Below are 13,882 nucleotides of genomic sequence, written 5' to 3'. Positions count from 1 at the left end.
AGTTTCTACAATAAGCAAAGTAGTCAAGTGAAGACGGTGGCATTTCTTGTTGTATAGTTGCAATGTTGATAGTAGAATTTGCAAATGACATTCTCAACACCAATGTCCTAGGTAGTGCCAAAAATCAAGATACAAAAAATTACATGCAATCTCTCTAACATCTATAGATTTCTCCACCCTCCATAATTATTCTTGAAAAGTCAAGTTTGTAATAAAAACACTTTGTACAACAAAACAACGTACTTCTTAGGCTTGTCTCTAGGTGTTATTAGAATTGGCCTCTCCATCATCGATGAGAGTTTGCTATTTTGTAAAGTTTCTCTTCACTTTAGTCCAATTCTTGTGCTTCAATGGTGAAAAGATACATATTTTTCTTTAAGATGTGATAATTGTTGAAAGTCATTTTTTAAAGAATTTCAAGGTGGGATTACTCTAAACCTAAATACCAATTTTGCAAAGATTCCCTATGAATCTTGGGTTCATGGCTTGCCTTGTTCATGGCCTCTCCATTCTCTTTGTTAGCAACACCTTCATCACCTTCTATGCTCCCCCTCTCTATCGCATTCTTCAAGGTGATTGTATGTGACATGCCTCAAGTTTGCCTTACTCACCACCTATCGTCCACCTAGATGCTCACAAACTTCTCACACTCTTCTCGCACTCCTTCAAACTCCTCTTGCACCATGCCCTGCATCTGTAAAAGTTAGCTTTCTCCCATAGGTTTTATGGCTTCTCATGCTTTGCTTATGTTGACGGCTTGTGCCAACCCTAAATAAATGCTACCTTATTTAACATTTTTCTTCTAGAAATAGGGATTCATGTCATCAAAATTATCTTACACACTATCAAAATTACACCTTGGTGAAATCTAGCATAGATGGATTGATCTAGAAACAAAAGTATGTATTCCTAAAAAAATACTAGATAGCAAATGTGTAGCTACTATTACCATGTAGTAATCATTCACACCCATGATTTACTATGTAGTAATCACAAAGGAGTTTCATTTTACTAAATTCATCTAGCGAAAACATTTAACTCCTATCAAGCAAACATGTAGGAAGCATGATTTTCCTAGTTCCATCTAGCATCTACATAGTCAAGCCATACTTTTGCATATGCTATATTTGCTACAAATTTGCTAGTTCAATCTAGCAAATGAATCAAATGAGATCAAATTTAGTAGATGAAATTTGGTATAAAGCTCATTGTGATGTGACTTGCAAGAAGGGAATGTCTCTTAATTGGTACTAGACATGCGTATCGGTCACAAACTATATTGAATTGGATATTGGTTTGTGGTGGATGAGGAAGCATTCAAGGGCAATTGAGAAGGCATCTTGGTTGAGATGGTGGGATCCAGGAGGAGAGTAGATGATGCGTGGGATGAGACGACGAATGGCGCGTTGCATAGATTTGATTTGAGTGTGTGGGACGTGAGATAAGACTTCCACAACGTTGACTTGGCCTGCTGCAATTTTGGCTTCAGGAACAAAGACAGAGTAAAGGGAGGGGTCGGTGGGGAGGTGCCAAATGTATTGAAGGTAAGCAGTATCATTGGCAAATAGCACCGGGATGCAGCCCGCCACAATGGTGTCAAAGAAGCCCTTCCTTGTGGCACTATCCCCCTTTGGTTGCATACAAAACACAGACTTGGTCAGTGCCTTCACCACCTCCTCAGGCTCCTCATCACATGCAATCTCTCTCTCAATGCCAATATTTTCTCTGGATCCTGCCATCATTTAAGTTGCCATTATTAATCACTTGTTCATTGATATTAAATTACAACTCACACACTATCTATTTAGGCATGTCTTATGATTTTCAAATAGAGATAAACTTGACAAATGGGTTTAGGGCATGAGAGAAAGCCAAGGGGTTTGGATGTAAATCATGAGTTAGTTTCGTATAAGTAGGTGCATAGGACATCGGTATCCTTAATAGAAGAGTATTTGTTGTTGATCAAGAATATTGGTGGTGGTATTCAATCCAACAAAGATTCACATGCATCAAATTAAAAGACATTGATGATGAGTAGTAGGTTAATTACCATATGGTTCTTTACTTGATCTCTTTTTTCTCATCTCCTCTGCTCCTATGCATTCTAGAGCTTTGCACTTTTGTAACGTACCTCCTCCAGAATTTATTTTGTCCTGCTCTGCTTCATGGCATTGTCTCATCAGCACTTGCCTTACATTTCTTGTGGCTTCCTTGTCAAAGTGTCTTCTTGAACCTCCCACAAATGTCACCAACCATGGCCTTTTTGCCTTTCGTATCTCTTCCTGCTTTTCAAACAAGTATGTCAAGTTTTATGGCACTACAGGCCGTGTTACAAGGATATCAAAGGTCATCATATAACATGTTGGAGTGGAATTGTCATGCAATAATGTCCTTTCATGCAATCAAGCTTTAAAAAATTCATCCAAGCAATACACAATATCTTGTTAATGCTTCTAAGAAGCATAACGAAACTACATTATTAGGCATTCTGAACAAAGGTAAGTTGTCATTGGGTAACCCACTCTATATCCTCCTCAATGTCAAGACAAAAGGTAACTCTAAATAGCACAACTATTCTTTATAGAGAATTCAAAAGACTATATTCAAAATGAGCACGTGCAAAACTAATTTCTGAAATTCCAAAAATTCCTTATATGTACGGGAGAACTCCGCAAGTTTGGTAACCTAAGTACATGACATAACAGTGTCATTTTAGGGTTTGGGGAAGAATTCGATCCTCTCAGTAGACATGTCATTTTTTTAGAATGGTTACTCGATCTTGAAGATAAAAAGCCACTCCTAATGGTAAAAATAAGTAACCTTCAAAATTTATCACTTTTTGGTAATGGTAGGCTTCCAAAGCTGGTTTATTTTTGCATTTTACCAAAAACAACCAAATTTTGAGGTCAATCTCATACTAAGGATTTTAGGGAATTTTCTAGACCACCTATCTATTTTTCCCACAAACTTTAATAAGTTGTTCGTCAAAATTTATGGTTGTTAAAGCCTCATAATTTTAATTCTTATAGACATAGAATTCGGTGCATACATATCATGCTTTTCTCATTCTACAGACATATCATCCATGTTTCTATGGTTGCACTCGTTATTTCCATGGTATATATTTTTGTGGAGCACTTTTGTCCTTTACATTTATACATACCCATAGAAAGTGTGAAATGTTTCAAAACGTTCCATCCTAGGATAATTTTGGACATAATCAATACGGAGTACTTTAAGATGCTAGAAAATTCATCAAAGTGCAAACTTTGTCAGTAAATTAGCACATGCAATTATCATATTCCTTAAAAGCATGCAAACATATTAGGGACTACTATTGCAAATTATACAGCACTCTAAACCTAACTAGACGAGTTTTAGGATGGTCGTTTGCCAATTGATACAATTTAAAAGTTGAAAACTCCTTCGCAAGCACAAGGTTAAAGGTGAATCTATAGCCCAAAGAAATTTCAAGTTTTGTTCAACTCATAAGCCAAATTTGTAAATACAAAACACTTCTACACCCAGTTTGAATCCCTTTGAATAATTCTAAAATGTTGCTTGGTTAAGAAGACGTAAAAGTGTCTCAAGACATAAAAGTGTGTCTAGTGCTAAAGAGGGTATATTTTCATTCGGAGTTTTTCATTTCTCCATGCACAACAACAAGAGATGGTCAATCACTCTTTGGAGAGGGAGTAGGAACTAGGGTGATCTTTGAGAGTACTTATTGTTTTAATACATGAAGGAAAGGGACTAAGGATTGCTAGAGAAGCACTACGTTATTACATATTGCTAAGTCATTTGAATTTTGAATATGAAAGATGATGCATTATGACATATTGTTAAGCCAGGAATGATTTGTGCATTGTATGTGTAAGATGGTGCATTGAGTACTCATAAGACACCGCCTCGACTCTCCCTCCATGCGATGATATTTTGAATATGAAAGATGATGCATTATGACATATTGTTAAGCCAGGAATGATTTGTGCATTGTATGTGTAAGATGGTGCATTGAGTACTCATAAGACACCGCCTCGACTCTCCCTCCATGCGATGATATTCTCCCATGATTAGCTTCTTTGTAATTTACTTTCCCAGATTCGATCGGTTTGTCCTTAATATTAATGTTATGCGCCATATGAAGTATTGGCAATAGTCATTTGAAGAGAGTAACACAGCAAGGAGAAGACTTAGTCGATATGGTAGCACATGATCGAGCCCCATAAATCTATGGTGCTGCAATATCCCTGTTGTTTTAGAGAGGAAGGTAAGGGGATTTATTAGAGCCACGTTCCACAGTGTATTGGCACAATTAGGAGCAGTAGATTAGAATATGTAGTCCTATCTATATAGGAATTAGGAACGTTTTTCTGAAAACTGCTTAAGAGTCACATCTTAAAGCGCGCACTTAATACAAGAGAAAAGTTATGTATTTGCGGGACTGCTAACATTCAGGAACACATATATATGTTCTCTTTTTGTGTCCCTAAAATGGAGTGACCAGTTGTTATTTAAAAAATGGGAAGAGAAATAAAGTGTACTGTGTACCTGCCAAAGGAAGATGTCCGTGGGAGAGGAGGGGTGGAAGAGAGTGGGAAAGGGGAGACCCATGTCATGCTGATTGCCCTTTCGCTCGATGAGGAGCCAAGAGATGTTGGTGAGGAGGGGTTGATGGAAGAGGGAGCTCCCCCATGTGTATGAGGATGTTCCATCATCATTGGTGTCACCTTGTAGAGGCCTCCGATCGAAGTCCCATGCCACATGGCCCAACACCATGAAATGGGGGGCATGAGCTCCTTTGCGTTGCCAAACGGCGTTCCCACTTAACCAGCCCACTAACCTGTGTTGTAGTTCATCCATGAGATGGATATGGCCTGAGAATAAAGTAAATGCCATATCAAGCCCGCCAAAGTAGGGTATGTAAAATGCAGCTGCCTCATCTGGATTGGCAGTTAAACATTGGTGCCTTTTCATCTTCTCATAGACTATCACTTCCAAGGAGAATTGATCCGAACGAAACCATGCCTCCTTGGGTATGAGCTCCACTGATGATGATCCCTCATCAGAACTTTGGTTTCGCCCTCCAGCAGCTGGCTCTACCTTGGGACCAAAACCATAGTTCTCAAGACGGTTGCATGGTATACAAAACCACTTGTCACAATACCGCTTGTAGCCCACATTGCATCGCTCCACCAGCTCTTCATTGAATTCTGGAGGCAACGGGTATGTGTAGATGTACTTGCCTTGACATTCATCAGCGCCTACGTTGCTGGCGGCTGCTGCATCAATATTAACGCCGCTAAATATTGCACTTTCCTCGCTTCTTTCTCCAGCTCGGCCAGCAGCTGCAGGGGAGACAGTAATCTTTTGGGCCCTAGTACTTTTGCTAATTGATCCAGCAGCGCCGCCGCCTAGCTGGGTGGCTGCGCCTGCTGCTGGGTCGAGCTGCTGGAGAGAGTTGTGTGTGGGTACGAAGGGCTGAAGCTGATCATATGAGCTGGCCCTTATTAGGCACGGGTTGGACTCCTCCCTCAGCTCGTCTCTCCTCATGTAACTCACGTGAAGCAGCTTATTTGCAGAGAAGCAAAGAAACAGAAAAAGAAAGGGGAGCAGCAATATCAAGCTGCACCCTGGGCCAGGGCTAGCTGTACCACTACTACTTCGCTTGGTACTAGCTGCTGCTGTACTGTGAATATAGCTGCTGCTATGCTTGCTGCACATATTGCAGGTCAGTGCTGGTGCTGCTGCTGCTGCATGTGCAGCAGCGTGATGTTCTCTGTCAATCATTTTCATGGCAGCTGCCAATAATATATGCACATGCACTCACTCAACTCTTTAGAAGCCTTCAAGAACATTTCATTATGACTTGGGGTCTTATTACCGTCTTAATAAAGGGCTCATGAGGCATAATATTGTGGATAGCAGAGTACCGATCTTCACCGACCATATATCCGTCAAGTTATTAATGAGGGGAAGTACTACGTACCCGGCGCGCGTCATGATCTGGGATGCCACTTGGGCGCCATGTGGGTCTCTCTCTCTCTCTCTCTCTGTGTGTGTAGAAAACAAGTCCCCCACACATTCACTCTAATTGGCTCCAAAATTGATCACAACTTGTTCCCGGCCTGAGTCAAAAGCTGAATGCACCGGGCACCCCAATAGATAATGAAAGAAACTAAGCATTGAGGTCTGTGTTCCTCAATCTCATCGTGTAGGCGCATAATAAAGTTGATAGTTTATGAAGTACATTGTCCCCAATTGATCAAACAAAAAAGCGAAGAGGTGGCAATGGGCATGAACTCTTGGGGTTCGGAATACTCAAAAAGTCTGTTGAATTTTGGAAGCTCCACAGATCTCAAAGCAAAATGACAGCTGAAAGCCTCACGAGTCACCATGCACCCCGAAACAAATTGTATTTGTACTGCAGCAGTAACTAAAGTCAACGAAGCCTACAATTCCAAGCATAGAAGGGCGCACTCTCTAGACTCTACTCTAATCTCCAAATAAGGCCCCCCACGCTTTACCGCACGATTGATTACAGCTGTAATTACTTACTGCCGATGAATTCTTCTGTACCGCTACTCCAACGTCGATCATTTCTCTAGGGCTTTACCACGAAATTTCTCCGTTCTGGAGTGCCAACACACACACACATACACAGAGTGGCACACACGTCACCCGTTTTCACAGAAAGGAGTACCCGTTCCAGCTGTAGTAAGTATTTGATGAAAAAAATCATCTTGATGCTCATTTGCGACAAAAAGTTTCCCAATCATGGTTTTGTGCAAAAGCACCTTCTCCTGCAAGAGAGGATCGTAGCAAAAACGAGGTTAACGAAAGAGAGAGAGAGAGAGAGAGAGAGAGAGAGAGAGAACTCGACCAGCGTGGCAGCGCTCCATGGTTGAATTGCCGGCAATGATTTCTTACAACTTAGAAGCTAGGGTCACTAGAGCCACGTCCCACCTAATACACAAGGAACTTTTAACGTGTTACCATATAGAAAGTTTGATCTTGTTCACGCTATTTCCTAGATGGAAGTAGCAATCATAGCTTTTATGCTGGATGGAATTGACAATTGCCTAAGCTTGTAGTGGAATTGCTACATAGAACTAGCAAAACAATAGTTTTTTTTGGATTTGCTATATAGTAAGTTCATAACGGCTAGATAGAACTAGCAATTATACAATGCCTATGCATTTCTTATCTAGTAACTAAGAGGAGTTGCTAATTGAAAGTAGAAAATGCTAACTCCAATGCAATAACCATATAGCAATTTTGACTTTCAACGCTTGCTATATAGTAACTAATATCGTACGGCATGGGGAGCTCTTCAAAAAGTCCATTCGTTCTTTATCCTCACCCTTGAAGAAATTGGCTTTGATCTATTTTCCTGCAGTAACCATATGAGAAAATCCTCAAAAGCTCCATTGATTCTATACACTCACCATATAAGAAAGGGGCTTTGACGTATTTTCCTTATAAAAACCATGTATTCTTTAAAATTTGTTTAAATCCTAAGTTTCTTTTGAGGATTTCATGGTTTCTCCTTATGTGAAATAGTAGCACAACTCTCTTTCATTATCTTAAACAAAATTTACTTGATTATTATTGTTGAACTTGCAATTTCAAGTACTACAATATTTTCTTGTAACAAAGGAAACTCATAATAATTTAATAATCTTTATGTTTGGAGTTGAATGCTATAATTTATAATTAGTTCTCACTTTGACTATAAAGGTTTTTGAAAGGAACGTAAAAATGGTGTAAACCGACCAAACAGATCACCAAGGAGGATGATTGGCCTTAAAACCCGCACCCCTTGCAATCTATTTCTATTTCTTGATAACTCACACTAAGTGCATCAAGTCCAAGTAGAAAAAAGCCCATTTAACCCTAAGCGTCACCCATTCTTTTCCACTAACCTTGTGGCTCTCCATAAAGCTAGGGCCTAACTTAAGCATCAACTTGAAAATTCAACTAGTTTTTTGAATGCAAGGTCTTTCTTTTTATCATCTTGCGCGCGCGCGCGCGCACACACACACACATATATAACAAATGGTTTTGGTGCTTTTTAAAAGTTCTTTTGGTGATATCATCATTGATGCCATCATCCAGTGACCTAGTCCCTCTTTTGAAAAATCAAAGTATCCTTGATTGGCATAAAATCAATCAACCAAATCTTCTAGCAATGGTTCTAGGAACTAGCACAATGCAATAAGAAAGAGAAAAATGATGAAAACAACCGATCTAAATGCATCTCCTTTGCACTTTGAATATGACTTTTTTCTCTTGTCTAATATACACTTAAGGCACTCCATAGAATAGGCGTACATTACAGATCCTTATTATGTCTCATGCTCTTATGGGAAGAAAATCAACATTTACTCCACAAAGACAAAATCAAGAACACTCTTAGATCCTAACCCTATGTCAATTGTATAGTAAGTGTCTCATCTACAAAGAATGGAATTGTTTGTGTAGTCACATACTTAACGTTAAGAATAAACATTCTAGTCCCTATTGGGTCTACACCCATCTTATTAGTAGGAATCTTTCCAGATTCCTACTAATTCCCAGAGCTCGTGACACGCATCGTCCCCAAACGTCTTTCCATGGCTGTCAGCTACGTGTGTTCCCTCTCTCTCCACAGACACCGTGTCTTTTTGGCACACCTACTCTCTCTCCTGCTCCAATAGCAACGACAGCACCCACCCCTCAACATTATCAGCGCGTCAAAACAATCTCTTTCTCTCTCTCTCTCTCTCTCTCTCTCTCTCTCTCTCTCTCTCTCTCTCTCTCTCTCTCTCTCTCTCTCTCTCTCTCTCTCTCTCCATATTCTCCTTGGGGTTCAGCCCTTGTCATCGACACGTTATCATGTCCCATATCTTCCCTCGCTCCATGGCCATGCCTTGCTACTGCAAACTACAAGGGAGCACTCAATGCTGTCACAACACCAACAACAACAATCGGTCCAAGGAGAAGGAAGTTTACAAAGGTAAAAAGAAACTCTCCCTTGAAGAGCTAGAAGATTTTCGTAAGGACCACAAATTCTTTAAGTGTGGGGAGCAAGGACATGGCTATCATTCTTGTCCCAAAATAAATGCCTGCAATGAGACTACTAGAGCTTCCATGATCCAAGCTCCAAAAGAGGATGTCCATTGCAAAGGATCACCTATCTCCTATGCTTGGGAAAAGGTAAGGGAGCATGATGCCTTCATCCCATTTGACCCTGGCTCTACTCACAATTTCATATCCCGAAGTTGGCCACCAAATTAGGCATTCAAGCTCATGAGATGGGAGATGTTGTTGTAGCCGATGGAGCCTTCAAGGGGCAAGAAGCCACAATTATTCTCTTGATTGGGAAATTGAGGCTTCATGCCCAAGGATATGTTGACATTTTTTTACCAAATAAGCGCTTTTGAATTAAGTAGGAAGCAACTGATTACATCGACTTACCCAAGGAAGGGGTAAAGGGGTAAAAGCAATAATTACAAGGACTGTAATATCCATAAGCACTTGCAAGTGCAAACCATAGAAAGAGATTACGAATTATCAATCTTTGCTTGAAGGCGAGCCACAAAGGCCCTGGCTTCTTCGAACTTCCTTGCAAACTCATGGATCTCTTCTGACTTGCCCTTCCGGGATGATTTTGCATCCTTGTTCCTTCATCCATTCAGGAATGGGAGATACATAGGCTCTAACACCTGTTTTGGAGTGGTTAATCTTGGAACCTGAAGCTGAGAAAAAAATGGTCAGAGCCTTCTAAATTTTTTTGAGTGAGCAGTCTTCCATTAGGGGAATTTTGAGGTCACTTTTGTGCCCTGTAAGAATATGTAGAGAGAGAATATATACTTTATTTAAAAAATAGTGAAATGTTTGTAAAAAGGTGAGTTTGCGTCCTTTTTACCTCCACTGAAACATGTCATTGTCAAATCTTTCTAGGATCTTTAGTATTCTAAAAAATACTCCCTCCAAAACTAACGAAAACGTCAGTTCTGGCCCAAAATTCAAAATTTCCAAAAGCTGAAACAAACCTTTTCTGTGTCGTCTTCTTCCTCGTATCTGCAGAGCTTTTCCCTATAGTACTATCTCTGACAAATACTGTTAACAGACTTCCATGAAGAAGAGAAGCTTATACCATCTACACATTGAGCTAAATGAAGAATATTGTCCAGTGCGCAAGAGAAACAAATGTGCAGAGGTGTCCTCGTCCATATTTGAAGCAATGCGGCAAGATAAAAAAACACACATTGATCTCTGGACTGATGGAAGATTGTATCCAGTGGACGCAATGACAAAGAGCACTCCCCCATTCTCAAATTGTTAATCTTTGATAAAATTTGTGGGTGATGGTCAAAGAGGATTGCTGGGTTATACAGAGAGTCTTGCGGCAGAGAGAGATATTTTGAAGTTAGAAGATCATTTGACCAAACAAATGATAAATACTCTTAAACAACAGCTTGAGGAATGTAAAGAGAGCAACGAAAAGCTACAAACTCAGCTCAAACAAGCTAGAAGAAAGAATACAATGTTAGGAAACAGACAAAGAGAAAAGAAGTTAAAGAACATTGAAGCCTTGAGACGTGGTGGAGGAGGTTGCAGCAGGAGAATCAGAGCAGCAAGGTATATATGCTTATTTTATATTGTTAAGTTGCTTAGGTTACTTTTCTTTGTTAAGTTGTATTATGATTCTGCTCAACATTATTATGCTATTGTTCTTTATTAAATGATTAATATTCAGCTAACTTTAATTTAGTTGATCACTGTTTGTTTATTTTGTTTGTCATTTGGACAAGATCAATAATCAGTTAATTTTGTACCTTTTGATTTAGGACTTTGCTACAACCAAACTGTACATCAAACATGGAAATGGCAGCTAAACATTATTGTGATGTTTTACCTCCCAAGGTTGCCAAAAAGATTTTCACAGAGAAGAAGTTTAAAAAGGCAAAGGAGCAGTGCATTGAGGGTTTTTTGCAGAGCTCTTGCTTAGACAAGGAGGATGTGCAATATACTATGGATAACGTAGGCATTAGCAGAGATGGTTATAGCAAGCTGTTCAGAAATATGAATTCGAGGTTAAAGCAATGTAAAGTCAAGTCCTCTTTGCTTCCAAAGCCATCCATTGTGCAGCAGGCAAGGAAAAAGATCAATGAGAGGATAATGGAGATGTTGGGTGAGCCTCACCACATTCATGGTACCTATCATGGTAAAAAGAGGGATCTTCAATTTGACGAGTTCAATAATATTTTCCTTGACTTGAAGACACTTCAGAAGGAAATGATCAGATTCTATGAGCTGGAGCATATAGAAGCAAATGGTGTTGTCAGTTTTGTGATAAAGCTTGATGAATGCGAGATTGTTAAGAACAGAAAAATTGAGAGGATTTCCATAACTTTAATGAACAGAGCATTGAAACCGAAGGATACCAAGTACTTCAGCGTGCAATCGGAGAAGAATGTCTGGTGGCTAGGTGCTTTTGAAGTAGAGAGTGAAGACTTTGATGTTCTGGATTGGGTTTTCCATCAAACAACAATACCCGAAGTCATTAATGCACAAGAATTAGGGGAAGAGCTTGAAGTAGAAGGGTTTGGAAGTTACAGGGTGGAATGGCACATGGGAGGAGACCTTAAAACCCTTAAATGTATGTACAATGTCTCCAAAGGAGCTATGGCAAAGAGCCCTTGTCTTTATTGTATGGCATCAGCAAAAGAATGTAATCCTGCAAATTGGAACAAAGCACCCAATAGGCATACTCAAGATCCAAACTTCAAAGCAGTTTTAAATATTCCACTTGCTAATGTCCACATATGCACTCTGCATGCTCTTTGTAGAATTGTGGAGAAAATTGTGCATCTGTATGTGGGGTTTGCCTGGAAGTTACAGCCAAAAGCAGCTAGAGATGCTGCAATCAAATGTATTGAAGGGGTTTTATCAGAAATTGGCCTTCACAGTGGTAAGGTTAAGATTGAAACAGACCCGAAGAGGTCTTCAAATGGAAACAATGTGCCTAGAAAGGTATCTGTTGGTGGTGTGAAGGCCAGAGCTTTCCTAGGGTTTCATGGCAAACTAGGAAAGGTAAATGCCAAGAAGGGTTCATCCAATGTGAAGTATAACCAGTGGAAAGCTCTCCACAATGCCATCAAAGATCATGGTCTTGAAGGTACATCAAGAAATAAAAAAGCAGAGGTATGGGAATCACTAGACAAAGTATTTTCCTACTGTGATAAGACAACCTGGGGCAAAAATGATATGCCAAATTTCAAGAAAGTGCTCAATAACTTCAGAAGTGCAATGAAAGATGCTTGGGATCAAGAATTCACACATTACATGGTAAGTTTTTTATTTATTTTCTTACCTTTTTGATATGTACATACTTTTAGTTTGGCAGCATATGATTAATCTCGTACTTACTAATTATTGACACACTTTTACTTTGCCATCATATAATTTACAATCACACTCCTTGGTTTGTAAAGAAATGGGGCTCCCTGTCCATATGGTCTACACAAGGCATGGAGAAATCCCATTATCAAGCAAGAACCAAGTTTTTCAAGCATACAAGACATGGGGGAGGTGCAGTGAAGGCAAATAGCTTGCTTGAGGTTTTCCAATGGTTCTATAGACAAATATGGCATAGAACCAGATCAAAAATGACAAAGAAAGCACTACTGAACTCAGATTTAGCAAATGCCTTACACAGGAACAAGCAGAAAAGACAAAATTCATATAATAGTTCATCTGCAAATGAAAAATTCTTACAATGGCTAGCTACAAGAGAGAGACAAGGTAGAAAGTGGGCCAAAGTACAGGTTTGAGCAAAGTCAATCTTTTGATGAAGGTACATCAACTTCACCCCTAAACTTCAAAAACTTCTGCTTATTGTAGCCTATCATTTGTCTCTTGAGGTCCCCAGAGTGGGCAAGCACATAGGATGCCATTGTTGCAAAATAACCAGCTCTAGAACCAGTAAGGCCAGGGAAGAATCCAAAAATTCTGATGGCTTCCTCCTTTTCCACCAATATTAACTTCTCTAACCCTGGAGGAAGCTGATATGAACCAACAACCTTTGCAAGTGCTTTAATTGCAAGCATTGGTAGCAATGGTTCTCTTGCAAACTTGTTATGGAATATAATGACAGTCTCTTTGTTGAGCTTCCCAATAAAGTGTCCCAAGCTCTGGTTCCTTCCTAAATTTAAGGGTCTAGAACCCTTCCCCCTGCCAAGGAATTTGTCTGTGTCCAGTATTTCAATCTGCAAAAATTTGTCTTGGTTAATTGTTCAGCACATTAATAAGACAAAGCAAAATGGTCATTAACATACCTTAGGAGACTCATCCTCCTCAAACAAGGCAGGTTCCCATATATCAATGGATCTAGTTGGCCTTACTTCATAATCTCTGGTCTTTTCCTCTCCCATATGCTCTATTTTAAGCCTTTTCTGGATCTCATTGAACTCCTCTTCAGAAGGTACACCCTGTTGCTCATATCTCAGAACAATGTCCTGCACATGCTTTCCAACACTTGAGCTGTCAATAAAATTTTCTGCCTCTGTGTCCAAGACTGCTAAGGGGCAAGGTGAGTAATCAATAAATCCTATGTCATTAGATCCCCACTCAGCCAAAACTGCCAAAGCATAATCTTCCCTTAGATCAAAAAGATGCTGAATGTCATTCAGCAAAACATATTCCTTTTTGTTAACTTTGTATGTGGGAAATGTTGCTGTGCAATGCAAAGGATCAACATCTTCATCCTCAATGTCAACATTCTCCACTTTAGTGATGTTTTCTGCTTTAAATTTTGCAATGTCCAGCATCTCAGTGCTTTGTAGTTTCTCTTCCTCTTCATGGAACTCCATCTCTATCTCCTCTTCCTCCTGGT

The 13,882-nt window shown here is 39.7% G+C and overlaps 1 protein-coding gene across 1 annotated transcript; it reads right to left on the bottom strand.

The window, feature by feature from the left end:
* Positions 1 to 1,057: 1,057 nt before the first annotated feature.
* Positions 1,058 to 6,145, bottom strand: LOC147448127 (putative xyloglucan galactosyltransferase GT13). Its single transcript, XM_086524496.1, has 3 exons — positions 4,552 to 6,145; positions 2,051 to 2,282; positions 1,058 to 1,732 (listed from the first exon to the last, which is right to left on the bottom strand). Exons 1-3 carry the CDS (start codon positions 5,794 to 5,796, stop codon positions 1,275 to 1,277), a joined length of 1,935 nt encoding a protein of 644 aa, XP_086380622.1. The 5' UTR covers positions 5,797 to 6,145; the 3' UTR covers positions 1,058 to 1,274.
* Positions 6,146 to 13,882: the final 7,737 nt, after the last annotated feature.

This window comes from Adiantum capillus-veneris, chromosome 11 (assembly GCF_014529385.1).
Source record: "Adiantum capillus-veneris isolate H3 chromosome 11, ASM1452938v2, whole genome shotgun sequence".
Taxonomy (NCBI): Eukaryota; Viridiplantae; Streptophyta; class Polypodiopsida; order Polypodiales; family Pteridaceae; genus Adiantum; species Adiantum capillus-veneris.
The sequence above is the reverse complement of the archived record's forward strand: the minus strand, read 5'-3'. Positions and strand labels throughout refer to the sequence as shown.